The sequence below is a fragment of the Nicotiana sylvestris genome, chromosome 6 (assembly GCF_000393655.2).
Source record: "Nicotiana sylvestris chromosome 6, ASM39365v2, whole genome shotgun sequence".
NCBI lineage: Eukaryota > Viridiplantae > Streptophyta > Magnoliopsida > Solanales > Solanaceae > Nicotiana > Nicotiana sylvestris.
The window spans coordinates 38,905,865-38,925,769 of NC_091062.1; the positions used below are offsets into that span (position 1 = coordinate 38,905,865).

A 19,905-nucleotide genomic window follows, 5' to 3' on the forward strand; every position below is an offset into this window, starting at 1 on the left:
AATAAAGAGAGAAAATTAGGGCATAAAAAAGTAGAAAACTTTAATAAAAGAGGAAAATGGAATAATGCACAATGTCACTTTATAAAGGGTATGTTTATTGATCATTCATTCATGCTTGTGATGTATACTCTTTTTTAATACTAAGGCGTGCTTTTCTTCTTTAAGAGCCATGATACGTGTCATCTTTTTATTTTTAACAGACTTGTCTTAATTGAAATTTAGTTGTTAACTAATTCTTTTCATAAATTATATTCCATGGGAATTTTAAATACCGTTTAAGGTTTTTGATATACATATTAAGAAAAATTCATTTTAACGTTATTCATAAGGATTGTTTAACTATATTTCTCTTTATCTCTTTTCAAAATGAGTAATAACTATTTAGAGATCTTTTTAAAAATTGTATATATAATTTATTGGACCAAGAGTAGATTGGAAAATCAATGCATCTTTTGTTTCCTAATGCTACACTTATTTAATTTGGACTAGATGTATCTGCTTGAGACGACCTTTAAAATGGTTAGAGGGACTGAGAATGTAACATTTAAATACTGATTCAAATATAATAAGTTTTGAATTATTTATTTAACACTTGAGAGAAAAGAATCTTAATGATCTGATGAAGATCACTTTTGCACCTATATAATATTTTTCCTTTTCTTACACTCCCAAGTAGGGGTGTACATGAACTGAATTGGTTCGGTTTTTATCAAAATCAAACCAAACCAATTACTATATCGATTTAGATTGATTCGATTTTATCGGGTTTTTTGAACTTTTCGAATTTTTTGTTACATAAATATTACTTAAATCTTGCTTTGTTAAATTTTTTTATAAGTAAATACATGTTTAGTAAAAACTGAAAAAATTGACAAACATATGATATATTAAAATATTCTTATGGGGAAATTTTCTTAGAATATGATACTATTTTTTTAGTAGTCTGACAATAATTTTTCATTGATGTATCTTTTAAGGTTAACTGAATTTAATAATTAAACATAAAAATCAATATAATACCTAAATAATGATATGTTCTATTTAATTTAAAATTATTGACATACCACTTCAAATTCTAAAAAGATATAAGAATTCAATAAATCTTGACATATGAATATGAAAGAACAAATAGATTGAAGCATTTCAGTAACAGTTGATAAGAAAGTGATCATACAACTCATTATTTAAATTTAATAAAAATGGAGTACTTCATATTTAACTACATATTACATCCTATAAGAAAATTACAAGTATTTCTAGATATTTTTTAAATAAAATTCTATAAAAAGTTTTAAAAGTATATATAAAAATTATATATCGGTTTGGTTCGGCTTTTTTCCCTCCAACCAAATCAAACCAAACCTACCTAGTCGGATTTTTTTTATCGGTTTAGTACGATTTTTCAGTTCGATTTGTACATCCCTACTCCCTAATTACACATTTTTTTGGGGGAATGTTTTTGAATATGATCGAGAGCACATATTTTGTATTAATTAGTTTGATGTAAATACCAAATACACGTTAGTTTTTATCGTGTTCGGTAGAGGTCAAAAGTGGACCTCATAGACAGAGATCAAGGGGACTCAAAATGACGAATTCCTTATGATACCAATTATGCACAATATGACATTACACTTTCTAAAAAACAAAACATCAAAGAAAGACCACTTTTACTTGCTGCATTTTCATCATTCTTGTTCGGATCTCTATGTCTCCTTATAATTAAGGTTCCAATTGGATTTTGAATGCTCGAAAAGCTAACATGCTTTTATATAGCAATGCGATGGGTTTATTTCTTGAAAATTTAATGATTCTTGTCTTGATATAATTAGTTCTATGAGTAGTTGTAACTTTCTCAAATGGTGTTCGATATTTGTATTGGAAGCCGATTAAATTTGCATTCACATCAAAAAAAAATTATTGAGTAAACTGCTGCTTACTAAACACGACTCTATATCTGGGACTCGAAATCGAATAAATAGACCAAATGATGAGAACCGCCTTGTTAAAATTTTAAACTAGTAGAAAGGAAATACTTATTTTAAGTGCAATATTCTCAACTAAGTACAAACTTAATTATCAAGGGGGACAGCAACTGTTGAAAGAAAGCGGAAATACTATTTATTTTATATTTCAAGTACTATATAAACCGTTCCACTAAGCCATTAATCTGTGGGTTATAACTTATAAACATTTAAAAAAAAAAAAAACTAAAAAGCACTTTACTCGTTACTCTTTAACATAACATGTAACCCAACCACCTGGACATATGCTTTTATTTTCATCTTTATGTGCTTTAGGTATTTGATATTCGAAATTCATTGGCAACAATTCGAAATGGCACCAAGTAAATCAACTAAGAATATAACACACTTTTTGTCAAAGGGTTATTTATTCTCACGGTTTGAACTTGAAGCTTGTGATTAAGGGTGAAAATTTCTATTAACGGATCACACTCCGATGTAACGGTAAAAATTTACTCACTCCGGATGTTTGCACAAAACCAACATGGGTAAGTCATGTGTTTACAAATAGACTCATAACACTTAATCATGATTAATTAATATATATTTTCACTTAATAAAATTACTTAACTATGATAAATTGTTACAGTTTGGTGCAAACACCCAGTACATGTAAGTATTTAACCCAACCTAACGTTGATTTTTTTTTGTTTGTTTGTAAAAAAACATAAAGTCCAATGAAGAGGACAACATAAGGAAGGATTGTTTATGTGTAGCCGCTGATTCTTTATCGTACACAATTGTATACCAAAAAGAATATTGTAAGAATCTTGCAACTGTCTAAACCATAGAGGTCCGATTCGGCACATAACAACTAACCCTCTAATAATAACTCTGTTTTTTATTTGTAAAACAGAAATTATTTGACAAGAAGACAATATAATATACTCATCATACAGGGCACCTACTCCCCTATGAACCTCAGTATAACGACAGAATAGATTAAAAAAAAAACAGATAAGTGGAGTAATAAATAAATAAATAAATAAATAAACAAAATAAGGAATAAATGAGAAGAAAAATGGAATGCCTGGAGAGGCGGTGTCAAATTTTTTATTAACACCAATCCCGACCAAACCGAATCAAGTCGATTTTTAAGTTATTTTTATAAATAATCCCTTTTACCAAAAGATATTATATATATATAAAACTTCGCGTGTTTAATTTTTTATATTTTAAACCATTTTAGTGAAATCTTGGTTCTGGCACTATTTGTATGAACCTATAATTGAACCCAATAATTAAAATGAGCCAATAGATTCAAATGACAAAAAGGTCAAAAAGGAAGGAATGATAAAAGGTGATTTTCCTAGGCATGAAAGGACACAATAAATGGTACACTAGGATGAAACTATCAAATTATGTGTCGGTGTGTGCCTCAACCGCTAATTTGGATTTTGGAGTCAATACCTTATGATTTACGAACACTTCGACCCCACGTAATTTCGGCAGGCAATTAGGCCGTGAAGAAATGAAATATAGTCAAACTTTTTTATAATAATATATTATTTATTTTAATATTTTTTGGCTTTTATAGTGAATGACTGTATACACCAATAATAACAATTGACATTTAAATATGTTTACTGTTACATATAAAAGATAGAGAATTATTCAAATTTGAATACTCAAAAATATGTATATTTTATTAATTAATTATTATATAAAGCTATTATATTATTAATAAATTCATAACTAAATACATAACGATTTTAAATTCTAAGGCATTCATTTTAAAGCTACTAGAAGATTAATTATTTCAAGATTGATGGAAGAACTATAGAATTGTAGCTTGTTCTGTAGATTTCAGTCTCTTGCTAGCGATATAACGCTTGAATTGACAAAGATTTATGTTCAAACTTTTAACAAAAGAGTATCTGATAGCTTTCTCTTGAAGACAATCTAAAAGTTTAACGCTTGAATCCTCTGTATAGTCCAAGTAGCAATAGATTAAGGTCCAAATCTTGAAACTTATTAGTATACACTATTATAGAGGAGATAATTTTACAAAAAATGTACTGTTATATAGATGGATGTTGCTTTTGTAGGTAAAAATTTATTATAAAAAGGTAAAATATAACATATAAAATCAATTCCGAAAAGATTTGACTTTTATTGTGAATAATTGTTATATAAAAATATTGTTATACAGAGTTCTCACGGTACAAATAACTTCCTCCGTTAAATGGGGTAACCCAATTGTGGGTTAGTTCTAAACAACGGAAACATAATTATCTGCATCCGGTGAATTTATTAAACCGAAAGATGTATTAAATTTATCATTTACATAACATTAATTCATAAGTTAATTCTAGTATTGATTGTTATTATTACCTTAACTTATCAATATATTAAAGTAATATGATTTGATGCATGTAACATGTAAAAATTATTTTTCTTCTTCTTAAAGCACTCAATGGAACAAATGGCCAAATTCCTAAGTTAAAAGCTATCGATTGGAGTCCCTGTTTAGGTGTCAACTTGCTGGCTTGTCAGCCAAGGGAAAAAAAAAACAGGGTAAACTTTTTGTATAAAATAGGTCCACCCGATTTTACTGATTTGTTGGGATGAAGGATCGAAGACTGGGTACCGAGTCCGGGATACGAGATGCCTGTTGAGATCGAGATCAGTAGTGATCGAGGCCAAATGGGACAAACAACGGGCAAGATCGAAGACTGCATAATAACGGAAAGACAAAATATCCGTGATTGGTCGAAGATCATGGCGATAATCTCGGAACAGATCAAATCAAGGGCAGCTGTTTAGGCTAATTACAGGATTTACTTTCGTAATTAGAATTGTACCATAAATAGGATTCTTCTACTATATAAAAAGGGTTCTAATCATTTTGTAATGACCTTACATTCACGCATATCAAAGCAATACAATACTTTCTGTCTAGCTTATATTCTTATTCATCAGTTTGCTTATTTCTCAACTATTCGGGTACCGACCAGTTCGAGGGCACTCAAGCTCGAGGGCTGAATTACGTTTCAACACTGGTTTGCTTTATCTCGTTGTTAATTTCTATTATTGATCTTTATATTCATCAATTGGTATTAGGTGAAATCACGTGTCCTTAAAACCACATTATAAGTTTAATTGTTATCCAATTTTAAGGGTAAACAATTTGGCGCCCACCGTGGGGCTAAGGATAATAGTGATTGCATGGTATTAATTATCGTAACACACATTGTTTTACGCTTGTTCTCGTAAGTGTCTTTGATTTCAGGAATCAACATATCAAACTCTCAAGTAGCACCCACTCACACGGATAACGACCTTGGTCTTCATGGCGAAAACAAAAACGTTGCCGCCCCGGGAAACAGAGTTCCTCTAGTCAACCCCGACGGACCACCGGCCATAGACCCGGTCGATGTCAGCTCCCACATTGCCATTAATGGGAATTTGGGCATCGACCCTGATAATAGCATCCGCAGGAATGCTCGAGCAGCCGATCAGAATCACAAAGCGATAAAGAAGGCGGAATTAGCCTTCGAATGATATTCGAGATGTTGCAGACTCAACAAGCTGCGATAGCACAACTCCAAAATCAGAATCGAGCACCAAGCAGAATTGAGTTCGAAACATCACAAGAACTTATTCATAGAGCCGAACCTGTACCGGAAAAGGTGAACGCCAATGAATCGGGGACTGACCCAACAATTATGAAAATACTCGAGGAGCTCACTAAACGAATTAAATCAGGTGAAAAGAAAATCGAGGCTAATGATAAAAAGGTAGAAATGTACAACTCCCGGGTTAACCAAATACTGGGGCACTACCGATTCTAAAGGGTTTGGATTCGAAGAAGTTCGAGCAGAAGCCTTTCCCTCCAAGTGCGGCTTCGAAGCTCATCCCAAAGAAATTCGGTATGCCAGAAATTCCCAAATACAATGGGACCACCGACCCTAATGAGCATGTCACTTCTTATACATGTGCAGTAAGGGGGAATGACTTAGAAGATGATGAGATTGAATCTGTTCTATTGAAAAAATTTGGAGAAACTTTATCGGAAGGCACGATAATATGGTACCACAATTTGCCACCCAATTCCATCGATTCCTTCCCAATGCTTGCAGATTCTTTTGTAAAGGCACACGCCAGAGCAATAAAGGTTGCGACTAGGAAGTTGGACCTCTTCAAAGTGAGACAAAAGGACAACGAAATGTTAGGAATTCGTATCTCGGTTCCAAATGGAACGCATGGACCTACCCCCGGTCACAGATGATTGGGTTGTTCAAGCCTTCACTCAAGGTTTGAACGAACGAAGTTCGACAGCATCAGGACAACTAAATCATAACTTAATTGAATATCCAACTGTGAAATGGGACGATGTATATAATCGATACCAGTCGAAGATTAGGGTCGAGTATGATCAATTAGGAAACAGTCCCGTCGGTAGAATTCAAAGGGACATCGACAGTGAACCCCGATCGAGCAGAGATCGGTACCAACCATACAACGCAGATCGTAAAAACAGCAGCCCAGGACGTAACCTTGTTCGAATTGATCGAATGAATGATCGAGGACAGAGCTCCCGAGGGATCATAAGTAAAAGTGGTTTCGATAAACATGTCGAGCCCACAGAAGCACCACGACTATCAGAATACAACTTCAGCATCGATGCATCGGGTATTATGTCAGCCATTGGACAGATCAAGGATACTAGATGGCCCAGACCCATACAGATTGATCCAACTCAAATGAACCCTAATAAGTACCATGGTACCCATGGACACAAAACTGAGGACTGCAGACAACTAAGGGAGGAGGTAGCTCGTTCATTCAATGAGGGTCACCTTCGAGAATTCTTAAGTGATCGTGCCAAGAATCACTTCAAAAACAGGGATTAGAATAGGAAAAATGAGCAGGAAGAGCCACAACATGTGATTTATATGATTGTTAGAGGGGTCGATATTCCTCAAGGGCTAGTATTTAAATGCACCAAGGTGACGATCACAAGGGAAAAGCGAACTCGGGACTACTTACCGGAAGAAACCTTGTCTTTCAACGACGAGGATGCGGAAGGGATCGAACAACCTCACAATGACACATAGGTAATATATATCCTTATGAATAAAATTCAAGTTAAACGTGTGTTGATTGATCCAAGTAGCTCGACAAATATTATTGGATCAAGGGTTGTAGAACAACTCGGTTTCCAAGATCAAATCGTGCCCACAACTCGAGTACTTAACGGCTTCAATATGATAAGTGAAACTACCAAAGGGGAAATCTTTTTGCTAGTAAATGTGGCCAGGACTATCTAGAAAACAAAGTTCCATATGATTGAAGGTGACATGAGGTATAACGGGCTGCTCGGAAGGCCTTGGATTCATAACATGATAGTAGTGCCCTCGACACTTCATCAAGTCTTAAAATTCCCAACATCAGAACAACCCGCCGCCAAAGAAATATTTGCAATCGATAAGGCAGCACCAGTATTGTTGCTTTGATCAACAAAAGGATTGGAGTCGAAGGGAAAGCGAGAAGTCAAATAGCAACCATAGTCAGTGGCCTCGACCCGATCGGAGGAGCGGGAAACTTTCGAGGATGATGATTATATGATACCTCGAACCTTCATAATCCTCGATGATTCTGATGCAACAAAGTCAACGGTTGAGGAGTTGGAACAAATCATACTGATCGAGCATCTGCCCGATCGAAAGGTATACTTAGGCACCGGGTTAACTCCCGAGCTCAGGAAAAAACTCGTTCAATTCCTTTTAAGTAACATGGATTATTTTTCTTGGTCCCACCTAGATATGACAGGGATCCCACCAGAGATCACTACACATTGAAAGCTTGGACCCGAAGTTCCGCCCGGTAAAACAAAAGAGAAAACCCCAGTCCGAGGTAAAACATGCATTTATTAAGGACCAGGTAACAAAACTTCTCAATATAGGATCCACCCGGGAGGTAAAATATCTCGAATGGTTAACAAATGTAGTTGTAGTTCCTAAAAAGGGAAATAGACTTAGAATGTGCATAGACTATAAGGAATTAAACAAGGCATTCCCTAAAAATTCCTTTCCTTTGCTAAATATCGATCGCATGATCGATGCCACAGCCGGTCACGAGATCCTTACTTTTCTTGATGCTTACTCCCGGTACAATCAAATACAAATGAACCTAGAGGATCAGGAAAAGACTTCGTTTATCACTAAATACGGTACCTATTGCTATAATGTAATGCCGTTCGGACTAAGAAATACTGGTGCTACTTATCAACGCCTAGTAAATCGAATATTCGAAGAACAAATATGTAAATCAATGGAGGTTTATATTGATGATATGCTAGTCAAGTTCCTGCGAGCAGAGGACTATTTAAAACATTTGCAGGAGACCTTTGACATACTGATAAAGTACAACATGAAGCTTAACCCGGAGAAATGTGCATTCGGGGTCGGTTCGGGCAAGTTCCTCGGCTTTATGGTATCAAATCAGGGAATTGAAATCAACCCCGATAAAATCAAGGCAATCAAAGATATCACAGTTGTTGATAATGTCAAGGCTGTACAAAGGTTAACAGGACGCATAGCCGCCCTGGGTCAATTTATTTCGAGGTACTCAGATAGGAGCCACCAGTTCTTTTCACTGCTTAAGAAAAAGAGCAATTTCGCATGGACCCCAGAATGTTAGCAGGCCTTGGAGGAACTCAAACGATACCTGTCGAGCCCGCCATTGTTTCACACCCTGAAGGCAGACGAACAACTTTACTTATACTTAGCGGTCTCGGAGATAACGGTAAGTGGGGTCTTAGTTCGAGAAGAGCAACGTATGCAATTTCCTATCTATTATGTTAGTCGGACCCTAGGTGAAGTCGAGACCCGGTAACCAAACTTAGAAAAATTAGCGCTTGCTTTAATAAGCGCCTCAAGAAAATTAAAATCATATTTTCAATGTCACCCAATTTGTGTTGTAACCACCTACCCCCTTTCGCAACATTTTGCACAAGCCTGAACTCTCGGGTCGATTGGCCAAATGGGCCATCGAGATCAGTGGGTACGATATCGAGTATCAACCCCGAACGACCATCAAGTCTTAAATCTTGGCAGACTTCGTGGCCGACTTCACGCCAGCCTTCGTACCTGAGGTTAACTATTATTAAAATTAGGTACATCACCGAGGGTGTGGACCCTCTTCATAGATGGCGCTTCGAACATGAAGGGGTTCGGCCTAGACATTATTTTGAAGCCACCCACAGGTGATACAATTAGACAGTCTGTCAAAACATCAAAATTAACTAACAATAAGGCCGGGTATGAGGCCATGATTGCAGGTCTCGAGCTAGCCAAGACTTGGGAGCAGAGGTCATCGAGGCCAAGTGCAACTCCCAACTAGTGGTAAATAAAGTCAACAGAAATTTCGAGGTTTGAGAAGATCGAATGCAGAGGTACTTGGACAAACTACAAGTGTCTTTATATCGATTTAAGGAATGGACCCTACAACACGTACCTCGAGAACAAATAGCGAGGCCTATGCCCTTGCAAATCTAGGGTCGTCGATCTAAGATAATGAACTTAGCTCGGGGACTGTCGTACAAGTTTCGAGGTCAGTAATCGAAGAAGGACACGCCGAAATAAACTCCACAAGTCTAACCTGGGATTGGAGGAATAAGTACATCGAATACCTAAAGAACGGGAAGCTTCCGTCAGATCCTAAAGAATCAAGGACTCTACTCACGAAGGCCGCACGGTTCACATTGGCCGAGGATGGAACACTGTATAGGAGAACTTTTGATCGAACATTAGCAAAATATTTGGGACCAGGAGACACCGACTATGTTCTACAGGAAATTCACGAGGGCACTTGCAAAAATCATTCTGGTGCCGAGTCATTGGTTCACAAAGTTATCAGAGCAAGATACTATTAGGCCAATATGGAAAAAGACATTAAAATTTTGTTCGAAAGTGTGACAAATGTCAAAGGTATGCACCGATGATCCACCAGCCCGGAGAGCAACTCCACTCAGTCTTATCCCTATGGCCGTTCATGAAATGGGGGATGGATATCATCGGTCCTCTACCATCGGCCCCAGGTAAAGCTAAATTCATTTTGTTTATGATTGACTATTTATCTAAGCTGGTTGAAGTACAGGCCTTTGAGAAAGGGTTAAAGCATATGCCGATTCAGAATGCCTGCCAAGATCGTATGCAACAATGGAAGGCAATTCGTCGGCAGCAAAGTGACAAAGTTTTTTGAAGACCACAAAATAAAAAGGATCCTGTCAACACCGTATCATCATAGTGGGAACGGACAGGCCGAATCGACAAACATGACCGTCATCCAAAATCTGAAGAAAAGACTGAACGAAGCTAAAGGAAAATGGAGAGAAATATTGCCCGAGGTCCTTTGGGCATATCAAACAACGTCGAAATCCAGTACAGGGGCAATACCGTTCTCTTTAGTCTATGGTGCCAAAGCTCTGATCCTAGTCGAAGTCGGGGAACCTAGCTTTAGGTTTCGGTATGCAACGGAAGAGTCAAATCATGAGGCTATGAATATGAGCCTTGAATTTCTAGATGAAAGACGAGAATCCGCCCTTGTTCGAATGGTCGCACAGAAATAGCGAATCGAAATGTATTACAATCGAAGAGCCAATCTTCGACACTTTAAGATCGGGACTTAATTTTGAGAAAAGTCACCCTCAATACTCGAGACCCAAACGAAGGAAAACTTGGCCCGAACTAGGAGGGATCGTATCAGGTCCTTGATATCGTCGGAAAGGGATCCTACAAACTTGGCACGATGGACGACGAGCAATTACCAAACAATTGGAAAGTATCACTCCTCAAGCGATACTACTGCTAAGGTACGGCCTTCTCTATTTTTATTTACATTTTATACTAACCAATTATAGGTGTTCAATCGAAGACATCAAAGGATTCTTCATCACAAAGTCCTTAGACCTGAAAGCACGCATTTCACTCTTTTTCCCTTAGACCGATTTTTGTCCCAAGTGGGTTTTTCTGGCAAGATTTTTAATGAGGCAACCATTGCTCGTGCTAACTTAGAGCAATTTAATATTATCCGAGGCTTCATTAAAATCAACCTCGAATACTGGGGGGCATCACCCTCGGATGTCAACTTTGTTATAAGGAAGATACTTCCTGTCGACAGGGTCTCGATAGGTAAAACTTTGTAAGGGTCAAACGGTCAAACAAATCGTGCCCATGTAAATTACTCGATCCCTAATGGCAAACATGTACGCATGTATAATATATTGAGAGAAGTATTTTTTCTTTGCCAAATATTTCATGCCTTAGAGAAAATTTTACTTTACAATTTCATACTTTTGGTACGTAGTGGAAATAGGCTTAAGGGCCGATCACAACTGAAGTTCAAACAAATTACCCCGTACTCGGGGACTGCCGTCCGAAAATTCGATGTAATCGAACTACTAAAATCTCGAGATCATAAGACCTTAAAAAGGCAACCCTCATTTTTATAGGCCACGACCACCTCACTCGGGGACTGACACTTCGAACAAGTTCAAAGTGTAATCGGGAAACAAGCCCAAGAGTCAAACCCCCAGTTAAAGGCTACGACCAAACTAATACGGTTCGGAGACGTCCGAATTCCGTAATAAAATAGGCCTTCTAATATCTTTACAAAACCGATTAAAAGGGCTACCCTCGGCAAAATTATAAAGGGTTTAGATAACATCAATCCTCGAAAACCCTAAGGGGTACCGGATTGTTCGAACTCTTGAACAACCTTATTTCATGCTAAGGCATAACAAATTTCTATATGGTTAACTTTTTTGAGCCGAAAAGGGAAAAAACCATTCTTTCAAGGCCGCACTGGCCTAATTCAAAAGGCCTAAGGGCCATGTTATTTTTGAGTTCGAGGGATCGTCCTCACTTAATTACGACCTAAAGGTTGTCCTACTTCGAGTTCGAGCAAGTACTCACTCGACATTAGTTCGGTTTCGGTCCAAATCGCCCGAACCTCTAACCTATGAATGCAATTTCATGAGGCATAAAAAATAAAGTAAATACAGAACGCAAAGGGAAATAAAAGACCTTTTATATACCAAAAAGTTATTTACAAGGGCAACATGGCCCGATCGGAATTTACAAAAAAGATCCTAAACACTTAATCTTCTCCAGGAGCAACATCTTCGTCCTCAGAGCCTTCTCCACTCCTGGAATCATCATCATCAGAAGGGAGAAATGCTTTGGATTCAGCCTCAAGCTCTTTCGCATTCGCGATCTCGATAGCAAGGTTAAAGCCACGAGTATGAATCTCCTCAAGAGTCTCTCTTCGAGACTGGCACTTGACATGCTCGGTAACATAGTATGCTCGAGTCTGAGCAGTATCGAAAACTTCTTTTGCTCGATCTTGGGCGGCCTCGGCGTCAGATCGGTAGACAACCACGATCACCTCAGCATCGGCCTTAGCCGTATCAACCTCAGATTTCGCCACTGCAAGCTCCGTGTCCAACCAAGCCTAAAGCACCTCAATCTTCTTGGCTTGTTCCAAGTTCTTCTCTTTCATGCCTTGGAGTTGGCTTTTGGTTAAGGATAACTGAGCTCGAGCAGCCTTTTTATCTGAAGCAAGGTGGTCCATCTTTTGCTTCCATACTGCAGTCTCCGCCTTTACCTCATCTACCTCCCCTTGGAGTTGCACAATCGTTTCGTGCAGCCGTTGGACTTGTGAGATCGAATCATTAGCCATCACTCCCAAACCGAGGCCATATGAGTCTAAGACTTTATTTACCTGCTCGGTCAGTTTGCTTTGTTCTTTCTGGGCCACGACCAGCTCATCTCGAAGGCCTTTGATTTCTTTTTCTTTTTGCTCACCGAGAAGCTTGAGAGCATTTTTCTCCTCGGTAAGCCCTTGAATTTCAGCCTCATATCAGCTTAACTCTCTTCGAGACTTAAAGAAAGCCTCATGATGAAGTACTGACGCCTGCACAAATAGAAGGGAAAGAATTAGGTAAGGAGAGAAAGACACAAGTATGAAGACCGATGTTAACAAAGAAAGTTAGGGCTTACCCGATTCAAAGCTTGTTGGGCCTCATTGAAGAGACACAATGCTCCCACCTTGTCCATCAGAGCTTGATCTTCCTCGGTGACCAGACCTTGAAGGTTACTAGCCACCCCTACGGGGGCGGAAAAAACTCGTGCATCCTCCAGGATCGTGATAATGATAGTCCATTTACACTCAGGATCGACACTGGGGCCGAAAATTAGCTGGTCAATCTGAAACTCGAGGAAGTTTCGCCCAAGCTCGTCCTCGGTACTTCCAAGTCATCCAAGCCAGCGACATTGTTGACCCCCACAAAACAACCTTGGAAAAGGTCCTCCCCTCCGAGGGTGCCTTCTACCTGAGGGGCCTTCATGGATTAAGCCTCCCAAACTTCCCCTTCCGAGAATGAAGGAAGCGACAGAGAGTCTCCAATCTCTATTTCCCCAAGTGAGTCACTTGGGGCGTTCTCTTCATTTCGAAGGGCCTCAGAGCCGGCCCTTTAGGACATACCCACTGACTGCTCATTTCAGCGGGAGACATCTTCAGTCTCTGACAACTCGGGGACTTTGCCCGGGTCTTCTTCCAAGACCCCTTCGATTCGAGGCTGAATCTATCCAACCCTCACCAACTCAAAGACCTTTGGGGCCTCGGTGTTCCTCTTTACTAGAGCCACCAGCTCGGAGCTGTCATCTTCATTTTCTTCTTCTTCTTCCTCTCTTAGCCGTTGAACTATTTCCGCAAGCAGGATGACGGTGTCTTTCTTTGGCTTACGAGCCAGATTTTTCTTGGGCTTTGGATCCTCAAAAGTTGAGATCCTTTTCTTCTTCTTCTTATCCTTCACCGGTTTTGGGACCGGGGGTGAATTCTCCTCCTCACCAGATGGAGGCCTCATCGATACATCCTTCCCAAGACCTGCAAAAGAAAACAAGTATGAGGAGAAATACAGACATCGATCAAGATTATTGAGATATGCGAGAACTTACCATGGCTTTGGGCCTCCCATCAACCTTTCAAAAATTCGCGCCATACGTGCTCAGAGTGTGTAGACGTCGACACTAATTTCCTGACCCAGTTTTCTAGATGAGAAATCGCACCCAGCATCCAAGCAACGACTGCACCAAGTAAAACACCGTTAAGAAAGGATGAAAAAAGAGGAGATAATAAACAGAGTTAAAAGGACAAATTATACTCACGTTTCATATTTAATTTCTCTGGAAATGGCATGCTCTTGGCTGGGATCAAGTCCGAGGTCTTCACTCGGACAAATCGACCCATCCAACCCCGGTCCCTGTCCTCATCCTTGCTCAAGAAGACTGCCTTCGAAGACCGATGTTGAAGCTTTATTAGCCCTCCTCGATAAAGTCGGGGGCAATACAGACGAATGAGATGGTCGGGGGTGAAGGGAATACCCTCGACTTTGCTCTCAAAAAATCGAAGCAATGTCACTATCCTCCAAAAAGAAGGATGAATTTGGCCGAGGGTGACCTTGTACCTCTTGTACAAGTCCACAATGATTGGATCTAGAGGATTGAATGTGAAAGGGTAGGTGTAAAAACTCAAATACCCCTCCACATGCGTAGTGATTGACTCTTCGGGCGAGGGCACCACCACATGCTTGTCAACCCAGTTGCAGTCCTTTTTAACTTGCTTTAAAAGGCCACTAGTGATTGTGCATATGTACCTCGACACCGGCCACTTGTGATTGTGCATATGTACCTCGACCCGGAACCGAGAAGGTCTTTTCAACTTTGAAATCGGAGTCAAGGACACACAACGGAGGAAAGAATTCTTCGGGGAGTGGCTCCGTCGCTGGTTATTCATCGGCCGACTTAGACGAGGAAGCTTTTTCCTTCTACGGCATAGTTTTGGATGTTTTCGCCATTTTGGGTTTGAGTTTAAAAAAACAAGAAAAGAATAGGTCTTGGTGTTTTGAGAGAAGGTTGATAACAAAACCTGGAGATTATGCAGAATGGAAAAACTTAAAATATGTAAAAAGCTTTGAATATTAGAGTAGAGATTAAGAGTAAAGTTTGGGCAAAGAAAAGGAAAGCTCATTTATAGGATGGAGATGATGGTTCAGAACCGATAATGGCCGACAACAACAGACAAGTATTTAATGCTTCGATATACGAACCGACGGGATGTTTCGGGCACCTCTGCCGCTTACATTACGATGCTTACGTCATGATGAATCGAGGGCAAGTTCGAAGCCTCAATTCATTTCTTGTCATTATACTCCAAAAAATGAGGGAACTATCTGTATACGGCTAAAATCTAGCCCACCCTATTTTACTGATTTGCCGGGATAAAGAATCGAAGACTGGGCACTGAGGCATGAAGATTGGGTATCGAGTTCGGGATTTGAGATGCCTGTTGAGATCGAGACCAAATGGGACAGACAGTGGGCAAGATCGAAGAATGCATAATAACGGAAAGGCGAGATATCCGGACTGGTCGAAGATCATGACGATAATCTCAGAAGAAATCAAATCAAGGGCGATTGTTTAGGCTAATCATGGGATTTACTTCCGTAATTAGAATTGTACCATAAATAGGATTCATTTACTATATAAAGAGGGTTCTAATCATTTTGTAAGGACCTTACATTCACACATATCAAAGCAATACAATACTTTCTGTCGAGCTTATATTCTTATTTATCAGTTTGCTTATTTCTCAACTATTCGGGTATCGACCAGTTCGAGAGCACTCAAGCTCGAGAGCTGAATTACGTTTCAACATCGATTTGCTTTATCTCGTTGTTAATTTCTATTATTAATCTTCATATTCATCAATTGATATTAGGTGAAATCACGTATCCTTAAAATCAAATTATAAGTTTAATTGTTATCCAATTTTAGGGGTAAACACTTTTTTAGTTTTGTTTTGTGTTCGTTCCGTTATAATATTTGTGACAAAGTTTGAATAGTTACGAAGTAAAGAAACAAATGAAAACTTTTGACACTTGTGATAATAAATATTTCATATTATTTGTGTGGTTATAAAATTTATGAAATACCTATATTAAATATTTTATAATATTTTTGTGGCTTTAAAAAAAATTCACTAACGAATATTAAATTAAATTAAATTGTTTTAAAGATTAGAAATTTATTATTATTTATTTTTAAATAGGACTAAAACGATATTAACACATCAATCAGATTAGAGAGTATTATTTTTTGGTTTCCCACCCGATATCCAGTACTCGCATTGGAGCCCGACTATATCCTGATTCGCGCGCCCCATTTGCGGGAATCACTCCCTACCAAGAATTTTTTCATGCTTAGGGCTCGAACCTGAGACCTCTGGTCAAGGGAGGATCAGAGGCAGTATGACTTACATGCATGTAATTTATTCTAATTTGTCTAATACATTTATGTTTATATTTCTACCCTTTTTACCACTACTGAAATATCACAGCCAAATCCTAATCTTATTTTTACCTTTTTACCATTACTGAAATATCACAATCAAATTCTAATCTTAAATTCCATGTTTAATCATGTAATATCGAATAAAATGAGATTGAAAATAGCAGGATAACTAGCTGTTGTGATAACCAGAACAGTCGAAAGCAAACATAGCAAGACATAGTTTATTCTATTACTCGAGCAACAAGTTTAGATAGAAAGTAAAGCATTTCCCAAGCCAGCCAGACTAGATGTTATTAATTTTTCTAAAATTAATATATAATCGTACCAAATTAAAGAATAAATTCATCGGCTTTTTATAGCGATTTTTCTATTCGGTATTTTTTTATTATTTCAAAAGGTTTTTCTTGAGCTCTGCCAAGTATCTCTTAAGAGAACATTAAAAGAATTCCTCTTCCGGTTTTTCCCTCGTGGAATAATGAAAGAATACTGTGAAGGAATTAACTAACTGCCTAACCGTACACTAACGATCTAATCTGTCTTAGCTATGTTAGTTAGTGTAGTGTAATTAGTTATTAGTTAATTATGTTGGTAGTGGACGTAATGGAGATTAGTTAGACACTGACACCAACTAGCATTGTATATATGTGTGTAATTAGCTTATTTGTACTACTGTTCCATTGATAATGAACAGAAAATTCTCTCAAAAACTCTGCATGCGTTCTTCTTCCCTCATTTGTGTTTGCTCTGCTTCAATAGCGACCAGAATCTCTGTGAGTTTCTTCATGGTATCAGAGCAATGTTTCGTCAGCTAGATCTAAGGATTGTTCTTCGCGGATTGAAGATGATCGAGAGATTTATTGACAATTCTGTAAGAAAACGATTTCTGATTTGAGTTGAAGCAAGCCCTAGATTTAATTGATAAATTTTGTTTCTGATTTCTATTTTGATTGGAAATTCTTCTCTTCATCTGTAATTGACTGAATTTTTTACTGTATAATCATGGCGATTGGGGATATATCCGATTCAGGAACCTCTGTTCCAGCTCCGGTGGTGATTGATCACAATCATCCCCTGTATCTTTATCCTTCTGATGCCCCTTGGTCCTTATCAGTTGGTATTCAGCTTATAGGAATGGAAAACTACACTTTGTGGGATCGAGCAATGAGAGTTGCACTTCTAGGAAGAAATAAGCTAGGTTTTATTAATGGCACAATCACTAGGGATACTTTTGGACCAACTTTAAGACATCAGTGAGATAGGTGTAATACGATAGTAGTCTCATAGCTTACTAGAAACATGAGCAAAGAATTGCTAAGTGGAATTCTGTTTCATTCTAATGCACTCCTAGTTTGGAAGGAATTGCAGAAGAGGTTCAATAAGGTGAATGGATCACGTTTGTATTCTCTTCACAAGGAGATCTTTACCTTAACACAAGGAACATCATCTGTGTTAGTGTACTATTCGAGGTTGAAGGATTTATGGGATGAATATGACTCAATGATGCCACCTCCTTCATGTGACTATGAGAAATCAAAAGATTTTGCAGTGCATTTACAATATCAATGCCTATTGCAGTTTTTAATAGGACTGAATGAAGGTTATAGTCAGGCAAGGAGTCAAATCTTAATGAAATCTAAAGTGATTAATGTGAATCAAGCGTATGCCTTGATTATTCAAGATAAGAGCCAAAAACTTGTGGCAGAAAGTAACTATGTCACAACTGAAACAATGGAATTAGCTGCATTATTCACAGCCAGAAATAATGTGCCTAAACAGAAGAGAAGTTGGGGTATAGAATGTGACTATTGTCATGGAAAGGGTCACACAAGAGATGGATGTTTCAAGCTGATGCATTGTGGCTACTGCAACAAGAAGGGTCATCTTAAGGAAAACTACTACAAGCTGATGGATATCCTGCAGCCTTTAAGTCCAAGGCCAAAGCTAATGTGGTGGATGGACATTCTATGCAGCCTGAGACTAATGCAACCAATCAAGGAAACATCAATTCTACTAACACTGCTGCTTCAATGATCACACAAGAACAATACAATATGTTGTTCAACATGCTTAGCAAGGCGTCCATATCTGAAACAAGTGCAAACTTAGCAGGTAAGTGTTTTTTTGTTAAAGATAATGCAATATATGGATAGTGGACGCAGGAGCTACTAATCATATGACAAGAAATGAAAGTTTGTTGTTGGATAATGGTAAAGTAGAAAGTGCTGGAAATGTGCAAATGCCCACAGGAGAGTCTACTAAAGTGACCAAGATAGGAAACAGTCCTTTGGGATGAGGTGATACCCTTAAGGATGTACTTTGTGTACCAAGTTTTAAGTTCAATCTATTGTCAGTGTCTAAATTAACCAAGGAACTGAATTGTTGTGCAATATTTTTTCCTGAAAACCTTCACACATCAACAGGCTCTGGAGTGGCTCCTACAGCCCAAGCGCAATATCAACAGGCCTGAAAACCTTCACACATCACACACGAGGCCTGAAAGCCTCCTCATATAACACTCGAGGCCTGAAAGCCTCCTCACATCACTCAACATATCCTCACGTATGGCCCTCGGCCTCAATCAGTCCAGAAAATAATCATAAGCCTCTTGGGCATCAGTAAAACAATAGTGCTCAGCTCAACAGCATTATAAATATCATTAAATCTCGAGTTGAGTATAAATGTAGCTGAGTTCACAAAATAATATAATTCAATTGGACTGAGTTCAAATAATATTTCAATTCGTGAGGAAAATAGTGATGTAAATTCACAAAAGATTTCAGATAATTGGCACGAAGCCCAAATATGGCAATAAGCCCAATCATAGTGAAAAACAATAAATCTTTATCAATTACGCGGTAAAAATATCAACTGGGATGGACCAAGTCACAATCCCCAATAGTAAATGACCCCGCGCTCGTCATACAACGCGTGTCTCATCTCAACATAGCAGTATGTTGTGCAATCCGGGGTTTCAAACCCTCAGTGCATCATTTAAAATCATTACTCACCTCAAGACGGTCCAACGTCTACTCCGCTATGCCCTTGCCTCTCGAATTTACCTCTTCGCGCGTCGAATCTGGTCAAAACCACAACGAATACATTACAATAGGCTAAGGGAATATAACCCAATCGAAAAGACTCGAAAAATATCGAAATTCACGAAATTCGCAAAACCCGAGCCCCGGGCCCACTTCTCGAAAAATTACGAAATTCACATCACCGGATTCCTCGTCTCGCCACGAGTCTATACATACCAAATTCACAAAAATCGGAGTTCATTTGACCCCTCAAATCACCATTTAATTCTCTTAAGTTTCAAGCCCTAAACCACCATTTTTGTCCATAAATTACTTGAGTTTTCAGCTCTAATCCATGTATTTAACTTGGAAATAAGTAGAAACAACTCACCTTTGATGCTTGATGAAATCCCCCTTGAAATTCTCTCCAAAATAATCCAAGCCAAATGAAAGAAATGAAAGAAATAAGCCAAATCCGTGTTTTAAAGAATTTGCCCGTGCTTCGTC

At 38.3% G+C, this 19,905-nt stretch overlaps 1 protein-coding gene across 1 annotated transcript; it reads left to right on the forward strand.

The window, feature by feature from the left end:
* The first annotated feature begins 17,677 nt into the window (after positions 1–17,677).
* On the forward strand, positions 17,678–18,674 carry LOC138870504 (uncharacterized). Its single transcript, XM_070148313.1, has 3 exons — positions 17,678–18,218; positions 18,302–18,490; positions 18,532–18,674. Exons 1-3 carry the CDS (start codon positions 17,678–17,680, stop codon positions 18,672–18,674), a joined length of 873 nt encoding a protein of 290 aa, XP_070004414.1.
* Positions 18,675–19,905: the final 1,231 nt, after the last annotated feature.

Bases quoted from the DNA above. Each gene is read 5' to 3' on its own strand.
- LOC138870504 (XM_070148313.1), top strand. From the start codon at position 17,678: ATGAGCAAAGAATTGCTAAGTGGAATTCTGTTTCATTCTAATGCACTC. The intron at 18,219-18,301 runs GTTTCAAGCTGA...GATATCCTGCAG, and splicing joins GGGTCACACAAGAGATGGAT to CCTTTAAGTCCAAGGCCAAA. The intron at 18,491-18,531 runs GTAAGTGTTTTT...ATATATGGATAG, and splicing joins AACAAGTGCAAACTTAGCAG to TGGACGCAGGAGCTACTAAT.